The 19938-nt window shown below is 35.5% G+C and overlaps 5 protein-coding genes across 5 annotated transcripts; all 5 read right to left on the bottom strand.

Moving 5' to 3' along the window:
- Positions 1 to 2960: 2960 nt before the first annotated feature.
- Positions 2961 to 6741, bottom strand: LOC133880498 (protein EARLY RESPONSIVE TO DEHYDRATION 15-like). Its single transcript, XM_062319450.1, has 3 exons — positions 6583 to 6741; positions 3986 to 4297; positions 2961 to 3487 (listed from the first exon to the last, which is right to left on the bottom strand). The coding sequence occupies exons 2-3, from the start codon at positions 4293 to 4295 to the stop codon at positions 3321 to 3323; spliced, it is 477 nt and encodes a 158-aa protein (XP_062175434.1). The 5' UTR covers positions 4296 to 4297; positions 6583 to 6741; the 3' UTR covers positions 2961 to 3320.
- A 1976-nt stretch (positions 6742 to 8717) lies between these two features.
- LOC133879275 (uncharacterized) lies at positions 8718 to 10106 on the bottom strand. Its single transcript, XM_062317802.1, has 2 exons — positions 9782 to 10106; positions 8718 to 8737 (listed from the first exon to the last, which is right to left on the bottom strand). The coding sequence occupies exons 1-2, from the start codon at positions 10104 to 10106 to the stop codon at positions 8718 to 8720; spliced, it is 345 nt and encodes a 114-aa protein (XP_062173786.1).
- A 914-nt stretch (positions 10107 to 11020) lies between these two features.
- On the bottom strand, positions 11021 to 12677 carry LOC133879274 (uncharacterized). Its single transcript, XM_062317801.1, has 2 exons — positions 12353 to 12677; positions 11021 to 11040 (listed from the first exon to the last, which is right to left on the bottom strand). Exons 1-2 carry the CDS (start codon positions 12675 to 12677, stop codon positions 11021 to 11023), a joined length of 345 nt encoding a protein of 114 aa, XP_062173785.1.
- Positions 12678 to 13239: 562 nt separating this feature from the next.
- On the bottom strand, positions 13240 to 16386 carry LOC133880746 (uncharacterized). Its single transcript, XM_062319738.1, has 6 exons — positions 16143 to 16386; positions 15670 to 15842; positions 15184 to 15528; positions 15052 to 15107; positions 14667 to 14872; positions 13240 to 14575 (listed from the first exon to the last, which is right to left on the bottom strand). The coding sequence occupies exons 2-6, from the start codon at positions 15802 to 15804 to the stop codon at positions 13374 to 13376; spliced, it is 1944 nt and encodes a 647-aa protein (XP_062175722.1). The 5' UTR covers positions 15805 to 15842; positions 16143 to 16386; the 3' UTR covers positions 13240 to 13373.
- On the bottom strand, positions 15987 to 19351 carry LOC133879273 (uncharacterized). Its single transcript, XM_062317800.1, has 9 exons — positions 19029 to 19351; positions 18215 to 18356; positions 17551 to 17687; positions 17220 to 17421; positions 16888 to 17126; positions 16681 to 16792; positions 16445 to 16589; positions 16143 to 16288; positions 15987 to 15991 (listed from the first exon to the last, which is right to left on the bottom strand). Exons 1-9 carry the CDS (start codon positions 19239 to 19241, stop codon positions 15987 to 15989), a joined length of 1341 nt encoding a protein of 446 aa, XP_062173784.1. The 5' UTR covers positions 19242 to 19351.
- Positions 19352 to 19938: the final 587 nt, after the last annotated feature.

The following is a 19938-nucleotide window of genomic DNA, read 5'->3' as shown; positions in this document are numbered from 1 at the left end:
TAATAATAAATAAATAAATAAATAAATAGACATACATTACTCAAAAGGTATAAAGGCAAAATAATTTCAAAAATTGGAAAACTCCTTGAGAGAACTCTCTCGAACCTCTGCTGCCAGGGATCCTGTATCATCTACCATGGAAAAGCTTCCCTCCCCACCTTTCTTCTCCCCACTCTCCCATCTATCCGCCCCTTTTTCGTTTGCAAATGCCTCCTTTGAGGCCCTTCTCTAGCTAAAGGTTTCTATAGCGTAGAAGGATCTATCCACCCGTTGCATCACCGGAGACAGCTTCTCTCTCGTTGGATTGGTTTCCCTCTTCTTCTCCCGCTCTAAGCCATGGTTCCCGGTATCTTAAAGTTCTTAGATCTGATTTTTTTCCCAAATCAGATCTATTAACTTCAGCAGGCCTCTCCATTAACCGCTCCACTCCACCAAGTTCTATGGCCCTCCAACTTCGATCCTCTAGTAGCGGCTTCCTCATTGAATCATCATGCGCCGACGTTGGGTCACCTTGATGTTGCTTGTGTTGCTCTCCACCAGTTTCCTCCGTCTTTGCCGATCTCCAATGGGGGTTAGGCCGCCATTGATGGTGTATTTTGGGTTTTATTTATGTTATTTTTTTGTTTATGTTTTTATGTTTAGGTTTTGGTCTCTGTAGGAGACCCTTTCTATAGAGTTTTTGTTCTGATTTTAGCTGTGCTAGTTCTGCTTTGTTCTTTCCTTTACCAGATCGATGTCCATATCTCAACCCCTATGAAGGGGTTGTTACTCTTCACAGGGTTGAAGACTCTGCAAAGGGCCATGCTCCTGATCAACACCGATTTGGCTCTTAATCCGCTTTGTGCGGACAAATCCTTGGCTTTGTCCAAGGTTGATGGGGCTGGAAATTTTTTATTCCTTTAGGATTGAAAAAACACTCATTCCATGCTAGGTTACTGTTTTGGAACAACTATATCAGTTTTAGATTCATTGTTAGGGATCCCATCCCACTGTGTTAACCTTGTAACCTTGCTCTTGTGAAATGAAGTTGTATTTATAAAATAAAATTAAAAAGTAAAAAAAAAAAAAGAAAAAAAAAAGGAGAGAAGAGAGAAGAAGAAGAAGAAGAAGAAGAAGAAGAAGAAGAAGAAGGTGGTATAAAGGCTCTTGTATTTAGAAAGAAACAGAAGATGGAGGGCCTAATTTTGTAAGTCTTGAGGTGCAATACAAGCCATGATAGGTGGCGGTGGAAGAAAAAGAAAAAAGAATGGCAGATCAGTTAGGATGAGGGGCGGTTGACGCCTGTCCAAATTTTTGATCCCTAGATTGTGCTGCAAATTTGGGTTTTTTTTTTTTTTTTTTAGGTTTTTTTGTTGGTTAAGAAAAAGTAAGATCATATTACACCATTGGTAACATAAAAGAAACGGACCAAATTTTCTTAAAATTCAATCTATTATTGTCATATATTTTTAGAGTAAGTAATTTTCTTACATGCAAATTTAAAAATACACATGAGAAAGTCGGTTATAAATTCATGGTAAAAATATTAAATTGGTTCATGTGATTTGAAAATTTAACAAATAGATTCCTGCGATTTAAAAAGAAACTAAACATTTCCTAAAATAAGTAAAACAAAAAACAAATAGGTATTTTTATTAAAAAAGTTGACAAAACCTGCTAATGTGTCACACTAGCACCAATCATATTGTGACGTGTCATTTACAAAAAAAACTATTAAAAATATTAAAAAACTAAATATAATATAAATAAACAAAAAACAGAGGGGGTGACTGAACCACCTGCTTAGCCATTGATAGTGGTTCGACCAGCCTCCCAATATTTCTTTTTACCATTTAGAAGCGTCTGAACCTCTCCTAATGGCGATCAACCCCATTTGGCCAAAAGGGTAGCCTAACCACCCTCTCAATTTTTTTTTTGAGGGTAGTTTACTGTCACACCCTAATGATGTAGTAGTGCTAACTAGTTGTTAAAAAAAAAAAATCTAAGAATTGATTAATACTATCATATTAACAGGTTACGATAATGGTAAGATGAAAGTTTGGTTTCTACGATTTCTCTCTTATCTTAGGATAATTTGTGTTTTTTTTTTTTTTCCCTTTGGAGCTGTCCAGGATTAGTTTGCAACAGTACAAGTATTCTTAGCTTTCAAGATGTGATTGGCAAAATGTTTAAAAATGTTGAGTTTGCTTAATTCCCTAATCATGTGTGTAGTTGGTGGGTTTGGTAGTATTTCACAAGGCATGCTAGCATTGGCATGGATTGGACTGATGTCTCAAGTTGGAGGGCTGATACATGAGGGACAAAAAACCGTCTTTCAGCCTCCCTTTTATAATATAAAATAAAAAAAATGAAAAAAATGTCCACTAGTATAACATCATAGTTCTACGTGTAACAAATAACTTACAAATTTAGCCTAAAAAATTATATAAAAATTGGTTGACACTAGGATAGTTCAGCAACCCCTCTTGCCAAATATGAGGGTGGCCACACCGCCCCAAGCCAAATCTACTTCAACCACCCTCTCTAGCCGACTCGGAGGCGATCAAAGCCCAATTCTTTTTTCTTTTTACTTTATATATTTTTTAAGGTAAATTTGTAATTTGGCCAAAACTTGAATGAAAAAAAAAAAAAAAAAATCGTTGCAAAAGCATACCATAGAAGAGTTATTTATCACTTTTGAAACCCTAAGAATTATTTGTCCCAACCTCAAACCCTTGAAGACCAATTTAGCAATTTTTCAAAATAAAATAAAATCTATAGGCTAGATTAGTATTTGGGCATTTTCAGAAACATATTAGGCTAGGTTTGGTATCAAGATTCAAGACACATTTTAACTTCAAACCCTTCAGGCTTCAAGCCTGTACACCTAAAACCAATCAGCATATCCTTAAACCAATCGAGCTTTAGCCTCATCAAACTAGCCATTCACATCTTTGATAGTTTAGCCACAGGAGTATCACTGCAGAGCACGGGCCGCTATTTCAGCTGAAATTTTTGTCAAAGTACTAACATATGCATGCCACTGCTCAGTTCTAGCAGAAAGCTTTACAGGGAAGCTATAATGCTCACACTGAATCAAGCAATCAGGGTGCACTCACATGATGTTTTAACAAAGTCCTAAACACATGGAAGATGGGAATTCGAAATATTTACAAACTTCTCAACAGTTTTTCAACTAGGCAGAAGGAAAAAGCATATGACAGCAAGATACACTGAAGAGTTGCAACCTTACGTACAAAACTATATTAAAGAGAGAACATTCTTTCAATGCCATTGCAATTTGCAAGAGACACAAAACCTGAGACTTCGCAAGAACCTCTTCAGCGAGGCTGATGAATCTGTCGGGGAGTGCATTTGGGGCTCAAATACTTGGCTGGGAGCTTCTGTTGGTACTTTGCAGACCCTACTGGAGACTTGGGACCTCTTTCTTTATGAAGTCTGGATACACTCAGGTTCCTCAGTAAAGCTTTAGCATCCATTTTAACACCTGAATTCAGAAACCAAACCCATAAGAATGACATATACTCTTCCTGAAGGCTCACATGATAGAAAATGAGACATCCTTGACCATGCCACCAAAACAAAGACTTGGGAATACCAAGATTCAAATGTCATATAGACTACATTTGTGCTATGTTGTACCCATAACACGATGCAAGAAAAACATAGCATAACATATAAAAACCACAAATGTAAGAAGCACTGGCTTCGCATCTGTGATATGCTTTCTTACCTATGGATATTACCAAGGGAGATATTCAATAAAAAAGAGAAGCAAAATACAAAGTCCACAGTCTTTCTCATAGTTTTAATGTGACCATATATACGGGATCTCTAGCATATTCACTAGCATTTGAATGACACAGACATTATGTAAAATGAAGAACTAAGAAATTCAATAATATGACGCAAGTATTATTAAAGTATAGCATCAAAAGGCCTCCTTCCATTTGAGGAGCAGGGGCCAATCCAGTTTTTCCTTCACCTTCAGCCAACGGGACCATTTCTTTGGGCTGAGCTTCCAAGGTAGGGAGCTCTTCAACAATGCCAAGATCAAAAGCTTCTAGCAGCATATTGGCAATGTAATCATCAGCCTCCGCATCATCATCAGCATCAGCGTTGCCTCCAAAATCCTCCTCCTCATGCTGGCTTAGCCAATAGTCACGAAACCATGTCGATGTTTTCACTAGTTCCCACCATTCAGGTGAGAAATCCTCCACTTGACGTAAAGCAGCCGGTATGAAGAGTGGGGCATTGGGGTTCAGGTCTGATCTTTCTCCATAGACTAATGCCATCCCTATTCATAAATCAATTTAGTGGTTGGTCCTATTAGAGCTCCACTCTATCTAAAATACACGTTGGCATAATAAAACTGATACAAATCGCATACTCGGCTAGTTAGTTTCACTCTTGCTGTCCAAATCAGACCAAAAAAATAACATAAACGCAGTATCCAATTATGTAATGTATTAGATAATAACACACGTCCAGTGTTGCAGCAACTCATGTCAAGTAATGCGTGTAGTATTTCTTTTTGTTAAGAAGGATCCAAGAGGGCAGAGGGTAAAATGCATTTTCCCACTCTAAACTATGAGGTCAGTCGGAATGTTCCCCTAAACTTAAAATTTGCACGATCAACCCCTAAAATCTGGGATCAGTTTCAATATCCCACTACCCATGCTTACAACATAATATCATGCTTGTCTTAATGGGGCGTTTGGATGAAGGTAATCTTTAAGGATTCATGGCAATCTAAAAGACTACCTTGTTTGTTTGTACTTAAGAACAAGTAATCCACATTCCCAAGTGAATGTGGATTCCCTTATAGAGAGGTGAGAAATCCACATTCTCTTCGCTTGGGAATGTACCTTTTTTAAAAAAAAAATAAAAAATAAAAAAATGACAAGAATCCCACCAACTTTCAATTTGAATATTGAAAAACTGTCACAAATATTAAAGGTAATAGATAAGGGAAAAAAAGAGAGAGGGGATACTTCAATATTCAAAATAGCGATGAAATACATCCTTAATTTCAATTTGATCCAGTTTTATTGAAGCTATACACCTAATCAATTCATGTCCTATAAGTACATCATTTATGTTTAAATTAAAAGCTCAAAAAGGAATTATCAAATAAAGTTAGAACTTTTACTTTGTTCTTCTGTTCTACGATCTAGATAGTGTTATTGCCTACAATTTCACCAAGAAAGCCATTTTCATCAATAGGATCCTGCTTTATTTCGATTACAAGATTCATTCACTACGAAATCCAATCCTGCCCTCCACATCAGATTCGAGACATGAAAGATCATGCAGGTTGAGAGAGCGCATAAAATTTATGTGTTTGTTACATATAGGGCGCTTATTTTTTGTTTCATTTCTTTTCTGATCACGGGACAAAAAAATATTACGGAAATTAGGTAAATTTAACACTAAAATACTACAACTAATAACATAGTTTATGATTGCTCATATAAAATTTAGGGGAACATTGCCGATGATCCTATGGTTTAGGAGGGGAAGGTGCAGTTTACCCAACATCAAATCCCTTGAACCACTCAATTCTTTGTGTATGACCCACGTCAAATGGAATGTCATTAAATCATTTGAACAAATATAAGTTCCCATTATAGAATACTCCCGAACGAAAACAAAAGATTTCATATTCATTAAAAAACAAAGCTTTCCTCCAAATCCAACCCATTCTATTAAACTAACATTTGTCCTTAAAAAATGCAATTCTCACATGCATTCTCTAAAACGCATATGAGATATGCTCTATTAAAAATGCAAGTGAGAACCATATGTCAATTTAATTAATCCAACCCAACCCAGTTTGGAGAACAACTTAGTCCTTCATAAAACATAAAGATGGACAAACACAAAGTACCAACTAGCCAAACTATGAGACACTATCATCCAGAAAGACATAAACCCATATCGAGTATTCCAGATGGGGAAAAGAAAAACAAAAACTACATGAGAGAAATGTCAGTAAACACATATGACGAAGTCTAAAAACAATATAATCCCTTGATCACAGAACAATCTCGAAAGACCCAACATTTCTAAAGTACCCAGAATCATACTAAGATCCCCAGAACTATAACAATGTTATAACATAACATTTTAAAAAAAACCCAAATCATAGTTAGATCCCCAGATTTATACCAAAAAAATATAGTAACGAAACAAGATACATCAACAGCACTTGTAAAACATAACCCCAAATCATGATAAGACCCCAGAACTAAAACAAACAATTTTATAAACGAACAAAACATAAAAAAAAACTTTCGCAAAACAACAACCAAGATCCCCGCACTAAAACAAAAATAAATAAATAAAAATCACAACATTTGCAAAACAACACCCAAAAAATCATACTAAGATCACCAGAACCACAACAGACAATATTACAAAAAAAAAAAAAAAAAACATAAAAACAATTATTGCAAAACAAAACCAAAATCATACTAGGATCCCCAGAACTAAATTAGGCAACGTCATAGCAGGACTAAACATAAAAAAGCAACATTTTCTAAACAAAAGCAAACGAAGATTCACTGATGCTGTGCTTACTAAGATCGAATGTGCAGTCCGGGTTCAGCTTCAGGGGCTTCAGAGTAAATATGGAAGTGGATAAAGAGAGAGTGAGAGGGTCTGATTTTATAGGCCCTTGTGAACGTGGCAAGCTGGGGGTGGGAGAAGCAGTACAATCAACGGTCAAAAGAGAGATGGCTTTGGTTGGACGGATGGGATTGGGGAGTTAAGGGGAGATATTTTGGATTGTCGTTGATTAGATAATGCATCAATAATTAAATAGAAGCCTCGAGAGGACCGAACAGATAATGGAAGAAGGTTTTTTTTTTTTTTTTTTTTTTTTTTTTTTTTTTGCAAGCATGAAAAGTAGACACCGATCATTTTTCTTATATTTAGAAAATAAAACTATTTTTTTTCCTTATTTAAAAACATTCCACATTAATGTTTTAAATTTTTTTCTTAAACTATAGGAGAAATAATCGAATTTATGATTATAATAATTATAGGAAAACTTTTTTGGTTTCATACACATTGGAAAGCACCGTAGAATTCTCAATGCTTAAAAAATTTATTGCAGGTAAATTTTTTTGACATTTTTTCTATATTTAAAGAAGAGAACCACTTATAAAATATCTATTAATAATGCTCTTTAGCCTTGGCAATTTCCACAACAGACTCAGACATGATAAACCCAAGTTAACCACAGCTGTCCATCCATGACATAGATCATAGATCATGATAAGAAACCTAATCAATTACATCCAAAGAATAGATAACACCAATACAATTCCATCTCTTTGTATAGTTTATCTCTCAATGTTTGTAGCATATACAAATTGTAATCTTCTTCTTTTTTCTTTCTAATTGAATAAAGAAAATAATTACAAGGGAATGATCATTTTCACCCAACAACAAGTTCAATGCAAAATAAAACATTACAAAAATACATACAAAAAAGTATAAAATGGGTCAGACAATTGACTGTCTTCTTAAGGGGCCACATAAAAATGTTACAGAAGCAAAGTAGACATAGATTAAGGTGAACATATCCCTTTAATTATTTGTAAACAGTTCTCTCTATAAATACAAAAGCATGTACCAATGTTTGGTAAGGTAGCACAACAAACATATTCTTATATTCTATACAATTACTTACGTGTTTAATTTAATCGAATCAAGGCATATCAAATTATATAGGTTTATTTTAATTTGATTTATTTAACTAAATGAGTCAAAAAATTTAATTATAACTTTATGATTTCGTGTTAGGTTTTCGTCAGGTATACGAATTGTTTCAAATATAGTTAGCCTTACCAAAAAGATTCGGTGCAATATTTAGGGTATTGTTAGATATTGCATAAGATGCAATAATTCTAATTTAAGTCGTTCATTTATCTAATCATGGATTGAGATTTGGCAATATTTCGGATATTGCACTAGATGTAATAGCTTTAATTTGGACAGTTCATTTTTAATGAACGGCCCAAAAACTATCAAAAATTAGCTAAAAACTTTTGTATTTCATTAGCTCATCTTTCCACCCATAACCTCCCCGGCCACCACCACCGAGCTCCTATCCCACCACCTTCTTCGTTATTCAATTAATTAGGGCAATGTGTTCCACGAAAGCAATTTCCAAATTGTAATTACAAGCCATCTAGAACTAATCTATCAAATAAAATGAGAAATATGAATCGTTATTATAGATATATAATCATAATTCTTTTCCATTTTTAAGATACGAATTACTCAAAGGTATGCATCCCACATTGTATTTGGCCCCTATCATCTCATCCCTCCTCTCAATTTTTATTTTATTTTTTCATTATTGATCTATTTTCTCAAGAAAAAAAAATATATTTTTGTATTCATATCTAAAAATCTTTTTGTTTTTCCTCTAAAAATGATCATTAATTTTGAGGAAAATTGGATTCTTTATTTAGTCCAATTGGGGTTAGATATATTGGCAACTCCTCTGACTTGATCTTTATAATTTGTTCATTCCATTGTCAAAATCAAGATTCCATAGAAGAACATATATAGATTATTACTTTAAATAATTTTTCATTAGCTGATACAACGTTGAAACATAGGCTACCCGAATTTATTCACATTTTTCTTCGGTAATGATGCATAAGCCATAGATTTGCAGGCAGTTCGATCTTCATGCAACTTCACGGGGGAACTGTGTAGCCTGCAAGAAAAGCCCAAAATATTTAGAACTAAATTTTGATTCGATAAACAATTTAAATTATTTGATTAAGTCCAATTCAAATGACAATTCTTTCCCTCGAAATATTAAAGTGTGTGAATGTGTGATCGTGAATGGCACCCATCAGTGATCACTAGGTAGTTATATGTATAACTTATCGATAATAAAAGAGGATTACTTGGTATAAGGGTATCGAAGTATCGACCGTTTTGATTTAGGGATACTAAACTTTCAAACATCTCAAATTAGAGTATCTAATTTTTTAAACGTCTTAATTACAGGTACTCCGTTAGAATTTGTAGTTAAATATTGTCAATATTTTTAAAATACTTCTCATTATTTTAGAAAAAAAAAAAATGCTAAGATTTAGGTGTTGGCCGCTTTGAAAAATTTTATAATATTTTTTTTAAAAAAATAAACACAAGGTATTTTAAAATCACCCTTAGACTTGTGAATATCATAAGGGTGAAAACCCGATTAAGGTTATCAATTATTGGCTAAAATTGATACTCGTAAACGGGGTAGCCAGCTGGCCAAAATCGTCAACCGGCTCCTGTAACTGGGCAGCCGATTAACCGGTTATTGGTTGGTACCTGGTTATTTGGACCGGTAACAAATAATTTTAAAAAAAATTGGGTTTTTGGGCCTAATTTGAGTATTGGACCTACTTTTTTTTGACTTAATTAAAACTTTTTTAGCCTATTAAAAAAACATTTCAACATTTTTTTGCCCAATATGTTGGCCTAAGTTGAAATGGAAGTAAAAGTGTAAAACCCTAAATTTTATTATTTTAATTTTTTAAATAAATACATTTATATATATACCCGGTTATCGGTTATAACTGGTTTCAATATTTTATAAAACCAATAATCGCTCCAATAGGGTCGATTACCAGTTATTTTCAATCCGGTATCAAACTGGTTGGTACCCGATTACTAGTTACTCAGCCAACTTTACACCCTTAATAATTGATTAATCGTTTAATTATGACCAAAGTCCAAAAGAGATGATTAAACAGTTTCTTACTTCCACACTTGGTCCCCTGGGCCAGTTGCCTGCCACAGTACCGCACCACAAAGACCGCTTTCTCCATGTCAATCATCCGCTCAATATCCTTGGTGATATGCTGACACACGCACGGAATGTCCACCGACTTGATAACGCCGCAGCAACCTGGAGACGGGATCGTCTTTGGCACATTCTTCTGCACGAACAGAGCGCATTGAGTTATCAATCCCTCTATGTGACCTTGGCAAGGTTGCCCAACAGCCATGTTTTTGTCACCGGAAAATAGAATCCCAGCGACGGCAAAGATGGCCAAAAGCAAGATATTACTCTTCAAAACTGTCATCTCTCTGTTTCTTTCACTTTCTTTTTCTGGCTTTGGATGTGAATTGTGAATGCGGTTTATATTATATAGGGGTTTGGAGAGAGTTGTGATTCGTGAAGGTGACACTTTGCATCTGGGCCTTGAAAAGGGTTCGTGCGTTACTGTTTTGGTGTAAATGGGTTGCATGTGAACCTCTTCCTTCCTGCTAAACGTGAATCCAAGCAAAAGATTGTTTGTTTGCTTATAGGAAGAGGAGCCCTGGCATGAGGTGTGAGTTGTGAGCATAAACGTTGAAAACCCTGTGCCGTTGATGTGGAAAGATATTGGTAACGGCTATAAATAATGTTTTACAAATTATTTTTCAACCAAAAAAATAGGATCCTCCCCATTTCACGTTAGATGAATAGTATTTATTTTATGATTAAGATTTGAAGTTAGTACATATTTTATAGCAGATTAAAAGATTGGTTGTTCGTCGGCACACTTACATTGACAACAATGAGCCTTGGTTGGCTCAGTGAAAAAGATTGCATTGAAATCAACTGAGCTAGCTATAAAAGCTGGGGAATGATTCCAAATAATCAATAATGTGTAAACAAACCGAAGGAAAATGCCCCTTTTTGTTTTTCCTCTAAAAAAGATCATTAATTTAGAGGCAAATTGGATTCTTTATTTAGTCCAATTGGGGTTAGATATATATATTGCCAACTCCTTAATTTGATTTGATCTATATAATTTGTTCATTCCATTGCCAAAATCAAAATTCCATAGAAGAACATATATAGATTATTACTTTAAATAATTTTTCATTAGTAACCATAGGTGTTTTTTGCTGATACAACGTTGAAACATAGGCTACCCGAATTTATTCACATTTTTCTTCGGTAATGATGCAGAAGCCATAGATTTGCAGGCAGTTCGATCTTCATGCAACTTCACGGGGGGACTGTGTAGCCTGTAAGAAAAGCCAAAAATATTTAGAACTAAATATTGATTCGATAAACAATTTAAATTATTTGATTAAGTCCAATTCAAATGACAATTCTTTCCCTCGAAATATTAAAGTGTGTGATCGTGAATGGCACTAATCAGTGATCACTAGGTATATGTATAACTTATCGTTAATAAAAGATAATAATTTCACATAAGAGTATTGTAGTATTTACTACTTTGATTTAAGGGTACTGAACTTTCAAATGCCTCAAATTAGTATATCTAATTTTTCAAACGTCTCAATTACAAGTATTCCGTTAAGATTTGGTGTTAAATTTTGTCAAAATTTTCAAAATATCACTTTTTTTTTAAAAAAAAAAAAAAATGCTAGGATTTAAGTTTTTTTTTTGAGAAATACAAATTCAATACTTGTAGCCTATAGATCTAACTCATCTAGACCTATGTCTCCTGTAATTGGCCTTTTGAATTATGGTCAATTGATAGAAGGCTCTGATGGGACTACGTGGCCAAGCAAACTATCCTCTAATGAATCATCGTTAAAAATGTATTGGTTAAATAATTAAATTTATATTTTATTATTAACTTAAACTTATGATATAAATAAATATTTTAATATGATATCAAAATCAAATATTTAACATGATATCAGAATTAAGGGTAATGAATTAGAACCTAACTCCACTATTCACCCACTCCCCCCAAATTTCAGTTAAATATTCAACAGAGTAATTATAGACGTTATACACATGTCCATCTAATAATGATGTAGTTTTTAAAATCACCCATAGACTTGTAATTGATAGGGGTGAAAACTCGATTACGGTTACTGATTATTGGCTAAAACCGATAACCAACTGGCTCTAGTAACTGGGTAGCCGATTAACCGGTCATTTAATAACCGGCGGTTACTGGTTGGAACCCGATTATCAGGATCAGTAACAAAAAATTTTAAAAATTAGGTTTTTGGGCCTAATTGAGTATTGGACATACTTTTTGAACTTAATTTAAACTTTTTTACCCATTTATAAAAACATTTCAACAATTTTTTGCCTAAGTTAGAATGGAAGTAAAAGTGTAAAACCCTAAATTTTATTATTTTAGTTATGTATATATACCCAGTTACCAGTTATAACCGGTTTCAATATTTTATAAAATCAATAACAGCTCAAGTAAGACCGCCTTACCAATTATTTTTAACTGGATACTATATCGGATGATACCCAATTATTACCGATCGTCTTTACACCCCTAATAATTGATTACTCGTTTAATTATGACCAAAGTCCCAAAGAGATGATTAAACAGTTTCTTACTTCCACACTTGGTCCCCTGGGCTAGTGGCCTGCCACAGTACTGCGCCACAAAGACCACTTTCTCCATGTCAATCATCTGCTCAATATCCTTGGTGATATGCTGACATACGCACGGAATGTCCACCGACTTGATAACGCCACAGCAACCTGGAGATGGGTTCATCTTTGGCACATTCTTCTGCACGAACAGAGCGCATTGAGTTATCAATCCCTGCATGTCACCTTGGCAAGCTTGCCCAACAGCCATGTTTTTGTCACCGGAAAATAGAATCCCAGCGACGGCAAAGATGGCCAAAAGCAAGATATTACTCTTCAAAACTGTCATCTCTCTGTTTCTTTCACTTTCTTTTTCTGGCTTTGGATGTGAATTGTGAATGCGGTTTATATTATATAGGGGTTTGGAGAGAGTTGTGATTCGTGAAGGTGACACTTTGCATCTGGGCCTTGAAAAGGGTTCGTGCGTTACTGTTTTGGTGTAAATGGGTTGCATGTAAACCAACTATTTATGTAAGTATCTCTTCCTTCCTGGCTTCCTGCTAAACGTGAATCCAAGCAAAAGATTGTTTGTTTGCTTATAGGAAGAGGAGCCCTGGCATGAGGTGTGACTTGTGAGCATAAACGTTGAAAACCCTGTGCCGTTGATGTGGAAAGATATTGGTAACGGCTATAAATAATGTTTTACAAATTATTTTTCAACCAAAAAAATAGGATCCTCCCCATTTCACGCTAGATGAATAGTATTTATTTTATGATTAAGATTTGAAGTTAGTACATATTTTATAGCAGATTAAAAGATTGGTTGTTCGTAGGCACACTTACATTGATAACAATGAGCCTTGGTTGGCTTACTGAAAATGATTGCATTGAAATCAACTGAGCTAGCTATAGAAGCTGGGAAATGATTCCAAATAATCAATAATGTGTAAACAAACTGAAGGAAAATGCCCCTTTTTACAATTATGAGTTAGAAGTTAGTGCTTGATTTTAAAAAGTAGAGCACTTATGGGGTTTCCAAAGAGGCTTAACCGGAGAAGTGTTGTGGGCAAAAAGCATAGCTGGTACTAGCCTCCTCACCCCTTGAATCCCTTGAGAAACTAGCCATTGCCAACTCCCTTAATTTCTTCATCTCACTCTTGGTCTCAAAATTAAGTCCCTTCAGCCGTTTTCCTTCCCCTGATCTTTGCCCACCGAGTGCAATGTCTGAAGTTGTGGGACCAGGACTGAGCACAGGGACTACTGTTGCAGTCATGGAACTAACTGGGTGTGCTGATGGTGCTCTTCTTGTATCTCTTCTTTCAAATTCTGTCTCTGAACTTGTGGGAAGCATTGGAGCTAGGTCAGCTATTGTTTGGAAGCCTGCTGGTATTACTTTTGACCAATGCTGCCTTGGAAGGAAAGGCAAGACAAGACCTTTTGCAGCAAACTTCAGTCCAAGCTTGAAAGAATTCTTCTGAGGTTGAGAGAGTCTTAGTATTGATTTGAGCAGAGCATGCCACTCATTTACAATTTGAACAACAAAGGTAAAGAAAAGGAGGCCCAACATTACAAATCCCAAATTTTTTTCTTCAACCAGTTTAGAGCTACTGACACTGAAAGATAGACCAAAGATGCCTGCCTCACATAAGAGAGAGAAACTCTCCACCACATGGACTCCCCTTCTGATGTATGGTTTTAGAGTAAACAGGTACATAAACTGTACCAGTGTGATCGTCAGCGCGAAAAGGCTTTGGCTTGATTTCGGCAATGAATAAACTCCAGATATGAACCCTAAACTAGCCCTTCTTAAAAGATCAAGGATAAAATAGGAGGATCTAGCACAACCCAAGAGCCACTCAGACATGGGCATTTTAGTTTCTTCATTACTTCCAATCCCACTTTTGCCACTTTCAGGCCACTTAGATATGGTGTTTGGGTCAGGCTGATTGACAAAGACAAACAATGGAGGACCTTTCCAACTCTCAAATAGAATTCCAAAGCGCCAGAGGAAAGATGAACACCGCCACCCTTCCCTATAAAACCACTTTCCAATTGTAGGCTTACCTGTAAAGAAGAACCAAAACTTTGTACACCATGGTTTTTGTATAGCTGCATACTTCACTTCTTTGTATTGAGAAAAACTGCCACTGGGGACTGCAATTATGAGGAAAAGGCTCACTGATAAAATAAAGACTGCAGGGATAGCTAGCAACAGGGCTCCAAGGATGATTCCCCCCATTGTACCACCTGCAAATAAGAGTAGTCTTCAGTTGATGTTGATGACATGCCTAACAGACAGTGAAATTGAAAATAAGAAGAATGAACTTCTATTTGTTACCTTTTATGACAAATGCTGAAGACTGAGAGATACAAGGTAGCATCAAAATTAGAAGAAAGAGCTCAAACCTGGGTACTGAAAGTATCCCATGAGCTGCTGGTGTTCCTGTCCTCCATCTTAGGAAAATTAGTATCAGAAAATGGATTATAACTAGACTACCTCCTCCCACACCAAGCCAAAATAAGTTCATTTCCATATCTTGCCACCTGACAGGAAACAACCTCAGCAATATTATGATCACCATAAAAAATTAAGCAAGTTATGCTGACAAAGACATTAACTCCTTTGTCTGTTACAGATATTACAGGCCTAGAATCTAGTGCAAGTTGCAGTATTCTAAAGCCAGTGTTCAAATTCAAAGTATAAAAGCAATAAAAAGAACTACCCTTTAGAATTCTCCATTCTCTTGACAACATTGCTAGCAGACATTGGCTCTCTTCTCTACAAGAAAAATGATTCAAATGTAGAAATGTTCTCGTTGGAATTTATACAACAACTGTATAAAATATGTACTTACCAAGAAATAAATGAAATATTCACTGGAATTTAGAGGAAGCCCATAAGGAGTACTTTTAATGCTTATGTTGTGCATATAAGATGAATTCATAAAATTTAAGTCAATTGGCTGGTTAGTCATTTCATGAGAAGACCAGCCTGTAGCCCAGCGATGACTCAATTTCCAAGCAAGCTTCTCTTCAGCTAAATATACATGGTTGGAGATTGAAGCGCCATCCTTTATCCACGGAAGCTTTTGACGAGGTATGAGCCACCTAAGACCCTCTGTTGTCTCAGAATATTCATTTGGTTGGTTAACTGTGAACCAGTCCGAAAGGACAAACACCTGTAGGTGTCCAACCATTCCCTGTAGTAAAAACTTGTAAAATATGTAAACTGAACCTCAATGGTTAAAGATGGCTTCACATGTGATGACTAAGCATAAATTTAGATATAGAAAAAGTTGTTTGAATGGATTTTTGGCACCGCTAAACTCTTTGATACTTACATGTAAATTCAGTGATGGGTCCAAAGCAATAACTTTGGTACTCCCAGAAGCAACAATGCCTACTGCTTCAAGATGTGCAGAGGAAATTGAAAGAATGGCAGCTGCTAGTGCTGTTGTTACTGTTCCGGCAGTCATAAATGAGTATAGTGCGATGGATATTGCAGGAGTTGAGTCTGTGCAAACTTGAGAATTGTGAGAGGTGAAGAAGCCATGCAGACAAGTATTTGCTCAATCTCTCAAATCCTAATGCTTTTATGTTCCATAAAGTTTCATTTTTCTATTAACAGGGCTTGTCTTTATAAATTTTTTTCAAAGAATTAGCCTGTCATAAAGTAGAAAGAGAAAATCCTGCCTAAAAGCTCATCTCATTGTGCAATTTTTAGACTGGATAGACAAGGGCAAACTAACTCATTAATAATGAAGAACTATTAAAGACTGGAAGAAAAAGGTAGAAGAGACATGTATTTTCATACAATGTTTCACTTCAAGATGGTTAGATGCCAAATTTAGATTTCCTGAAATATCACTTGCTTTCCCTGCAGGAATGGTAACTGAAACCACATTCTGAGCTTCTGCCAGGACAGTCAATGAGTACAGAGCTCTTGAAAGTTCCTTAAACCTACATTAAACAAAGTAAAGAATTCTGACATTACTGAAGCTCTTTAATCAAAATTATGGTCATCCTTCGTTTATGCAATAGGCTAATACAACATGAATGTTACAACTACTATAGTGATATATCTATCAGTAGTTCTGAGTCACCATCTGCACCTGCCTTGTTAGTGTCCCCCCAGCCACTTTTACCATGGAGGCCTCAAAGCCAAAAACTGGCTTTGTAAACTCAACCATCACATTGATGTTGGACTCCTTCGTGATGCTTGGTGAGCTTGTACTTAACATGACACCAGGGTTCACAGAATCTAAGAGAAAAATGTAGCAATTAGCCAAATACTAATTCCCATGAAGGTATTCCAGAACTATTTTGGAGACTAAAAATGTAAAATAACATACCATAAAGGAACATAATTGGGGCAACAGGAAAGACTGGGGTGCCTGTTCTGCCAAGTATTGAACCAGCTCGTACTTCAATTGTGATGATTTCAGTTATTGATATGTTCTTGAGCTACAAAATGAAAATTAAGTAACACATTTGACACATTGCAATTGATTATTCTTAATTAGATATCAATGGTAACGGACTAGAAATTTGCTGCTTACTTCAAAAACGAATCGACGGTTCGCACGAAGTTTACCATGAATAGGTATTAAGTTACCCGAGTTCACGTGTAATGTTTTTAGGATCTGCTTTGTTGAATTTATTATGGGAATGCTGAAATCAAGGAACAATTTGATGTCCTCCAGTTTGTTAGTCGCAAGCACAGTTCTTGGAACCCCATTAATCACCAACTCATAGGATGGTACAGATGTCCATAAATCTAGCTGTACTGGTCTTCTATCTAAGGCAGCCATTAGATTGAAATAGTTGAAGAGTCAAAAGTGGCACTTGACAAGGTAACATTGTTGAAGGAAAAGAGTGTCTGATGTCTCACCAAAGTGAATGATTATAGTGGAACCATTTGTTCGTGTGAAATGGTTTCCTGCCTGATCTGTACAAATATTTTCTGCCACTGTGATTACTGCACGCCCATACATACTTCTTAAGGAGAGAATTATATCGAGGCTATATTTGATTCCAGGTTCCATAACCCGTAGTGATGATGCACGTACATGGGCAGGTCCTTTTATTATGACCTGCAAAAAGTCTTAATACTAAGGCATATTTTTACCAAACTTCTATCACCCATAATAATCATATGATCTCTTTTTTTCCCCTTAAATATCTACCATGCACATAAGTTTCTGAGCAAGATTTCCACTTACATCACAGTTAGATGAGTCCACACACTTGAAGCCACTCTGTCCACTGCAAGCTTCACTGAATGTAACATCAATGGCTACTTTTTCTGCATTGGTATAAATCTGCTCGCTATGAATTGTTGCAGTTGGTGGTATTGTATCTATTAGATAATTGTGCAACAACAGAGTAAGGTTCCATTGGACAAGATTTTTCTGTTAGAAATTAATGCACTTTCATGTACCTTTTCATATCCATTGAACTTGTTTTATGCCTAGATACAACTTAAGTGATTGTTTCACTCTCAGTAATGTCTCTAGAATGGTCCATTGAGTCTGTAAACACGTTTTTTTTTGTAATGCTTCCTTTGTAGAGCCTACTGAAATAATTTTAGTTTGCATTTGTTTATGCATTTTTCAGATTGTATTCATGAGCTCTGCAGTAGCAACTCATCCAAAATACTGTCTTCATAAAACTTATCTAAACGAACACCAACATAATCATTATTCCAAACCAACATTTTCAACATCTGCAAGATTAGGCCTTGTTTGACTGCTAGGCACATGACCCAATGACTGGCTTATTATGGTTGAAAAGGGTGTTTTATGCATAACCATCTGAACAAGCATTTGAACTTTTCTGCAGGGAAAAAAAGGAGAAAAATCTGACAAATGGAAAAGAAGTGCTTACCAATGAACCATGAATAAGCTGATGAGTTTGTCTCTCCATCCCCGGTTGTGACATTGAGAAGAAATTTGTGTTCACGGTTTACAGTCAAGTTTTTCAATACTATACTTTCAGCCGGACAAGGTCTCAGAGATCGTCCATCTAGCTGTCCAAATATCAAGTTGTCCCCATGAGTAAATTGATTTATTAACTTAATGGGGACCTTTATAACTTAAGCATATGATAACTGATAATCAAATAATACCATTACACCATTTCTTTTAAGGCCGGGCATTTATTTACTGAAAAACCTTTTAAGTGGATTTTGAGGGGAAAAAAGATGGGGATAAAACTAATATCTAAGCACAATAAAAATGAAAATAGTGATCAATGCCTTAGGAAATAGTGAATTTGATTATTTAATTAATTTTGTAACACTTATTTTCACATGTGGATTATTAAACTTTCCCTCAACAAGTAAGACCCAATACATAGAATATATTAACTCAAACTTTGACTTTTACATCAACAAGTCAAGGTTTGAATTCAAAACATTTACTTTTTTTTAGGGAATTGAGGGAGGGTCATGGCCCCTGCCAGCCCTCCCCTCCCTCCGTCCCTGTCAGGAAGTATTTCAGTGAAACTGTAATATAATATGTTGGGACACCGCTCAATTCAAATGCTTAAGCCTATAAATTTAAACCAAACTATGTTATACTAACCGCTTGTGACATCTTTCTAATATAATACGGGATTCATTCTTTTTACACTCACACGTACGTGTATGCTGAACAATTACCATGCATTCAACCTAAGCATAGAGAAAAGGGAATGATACCTCACAGTGAATGGAACAGCCATTCTTTTTGCATGCATTGGAACCATCCAACCTCTCGACTGAGTACCCAAAAATGGCGGTGGAGAATCTTGACTGAGGTGGAGGTGCACGGCTAAAACGAATGAGAACCGTTGGTTCAGCTGAGTTTAACAGTACTCCCACCGCCATAATGGCACTGCAAACACACAGTTGAAGAAACTTCAGCAAACCCATTTCAGAAGGTGCCAAGAACTTCACATTTGAGCCAAAAACATGGGGAGGAGATCAGCTGGAGGAAGAAGAAGAGCAAGTTGAGAGAGAGAGTACAATGAATGCATGGTTGTCTGTATAATTAGGTTGAAGAACTGTTGAAAAGCTTTGAGCAACTACCACAACCATTGGTGTCAGTCCCATTACTGCCTTAAAGAAGTGCACATTCCCCATTAACTCTCGCCCGCCAGCTCAAGCCTGAATCCAGCTTTACTTCATCGAGTTTGTTCATTTGTCTCCATTTTATTTGTTTGTTGAAGTTAATGCTCTACATCCCCTGTTATAAGTATAATGCTATTTTTCACGTTCATTTCATATGTTAACTTAACGTATTAAGGGTTCGTTTGAACTTGCGATTTTTAAAAAGTATGATTTAAAATAACGATTTTAAAATGTGTGATTTGAAAAGTAATTTTTACAAATGCAATTAAACGTTTGGCAAAATTGCAGTTTGATATTTAAAATCGTAAATTGGCCTTTAAAATTTTACGTTTTTAAAAATGTACTCTCTCACCTGCAATTTTTAAAAATGCAGTTTTCAAACGATTTATTGTCTATGAAATCACAATTTAAAGCGCACCCTACTTAGCTGATAAAAAAAATATATTTATAATATTAATTGAATTATATATATATATATATATATATATATATATATATA

This window comes from Alnus glutinosa, chromosome 10 (genome assembly GCF_958979055.1).
Source record: "Alnus glutinosa chromosome 10, dhAlnGlut1.1, whole genome shotgun sequence".
NCBI classification, from domain to species: domain Eukaryota; kingdom Viridiplantae; phylum Streptophyta; class Magnoliopsida; order Fagales; family Betulaceae; genus Alnus; species Alnus glutinosa.
The sequence above is the reverse complement of the archived record's forward strand: the minus strand, read 5'-3'. Positions and strand labels throughout refer to the sequence as shown.

What these genes read in the sequence shown, in the direction of transcription:
- LOC133880498 (XM_062319450.1), bottom strand. Translation starts at nt 4,295, where the DNA reads ATGGCATTAGTCTATGGAGAAAGATCAGACCTGAACCCCAATGCCCCA. An exon ending in AATGGTCCCGTTGGCTGAAG is followed by an intron (nt 3,488 to 3,985) that starts GTGAAGGAAAAA and finishes TTCTGAATTCAG; the next exon opens with GTGTTAAAATGGATGCTAAA.
- LOC133879275 (XM_062317802.1), bottom strand. Translation starts at nt 10,106, where the DNA reads ATGACAGTTTTGAAGAGTAATATCTTGCTTTTGGCCATCTTTGCCGTC. An exon ending in CCAGGGGACCAAGTGTGGAA is followed by an intron (nt 8,738 to 9,781) that starts GTAAGAAACTGT and finishes CTTTTCTTGCAG; the next exon opens with GCTACACAGTTCCCCCGTGA.
- LOC133879274 (XM_062317801.1), bottom strand. Translation starts at nt 12,677, where the DNA reads ATGACAGTTTTGAAGAGTAATATCTTGCTTTTGGCCATCTTTGCCGTC. An exon ending in CCAGGGGACCAAGTGTGGAA is followed by an intron (nt 11,041 to 12,352) that starts GTAAGAAACTGT and finishes CTTTTCTTACAG; the next exon opens with GCTACACAGTCCCCCCGTGA.
- LOC133880746 (XM_062319738.1), bottom strand. Translation starts at nt 15,804, where the DNA reads ATGACTGCCGGAACAGTAACAACAGCACTAGCAGCTGCCATTCTTTCA. An exon ending in AGAATGGAGAATTCTAAAGG is followed by an intron (nt 14,873 to 15,051) that starts GTAGTTCTTTTT and finishes GTTTCCTGTCAG; the next exon opens with GTGGCAAGATATGGAAATGA. An exon ending in TTCAGCATTTGTCATAAAAG is followed by an intron (nt 14,576 to 14,666) that starts GTAACAAATAGA and finishes TCTTATTTGCAG; the next exon opens with GTGGTACAATGGGGGGAATC.
- LOC133879273 (XM_062317800.1), bottom strand. Translation starts at nt 19,241, where the DNA reads ATGGGTTTGCTGAAGTTTCTTCAACTGTGTGTTTGCAGTGCCATTATG. An exon ending in GCTGTTCCATTCACTGTGAG is followed by an intron (nt 18,357 to 19,028) that starts GTATCATTCCCT and finishes ATATTTGGACAG; the next exon opens with CTAGATGGACGATCTCTGAG. An exon ending in GCTGGGGGGACACTAACAAG is followed by an intron (nt 16,289 to 16,444) that starts GCAGGTGCAGAT and finishes TGTTTAATGTAG; the next exon opens with GTTTAAGGAACTTTCAAGAG.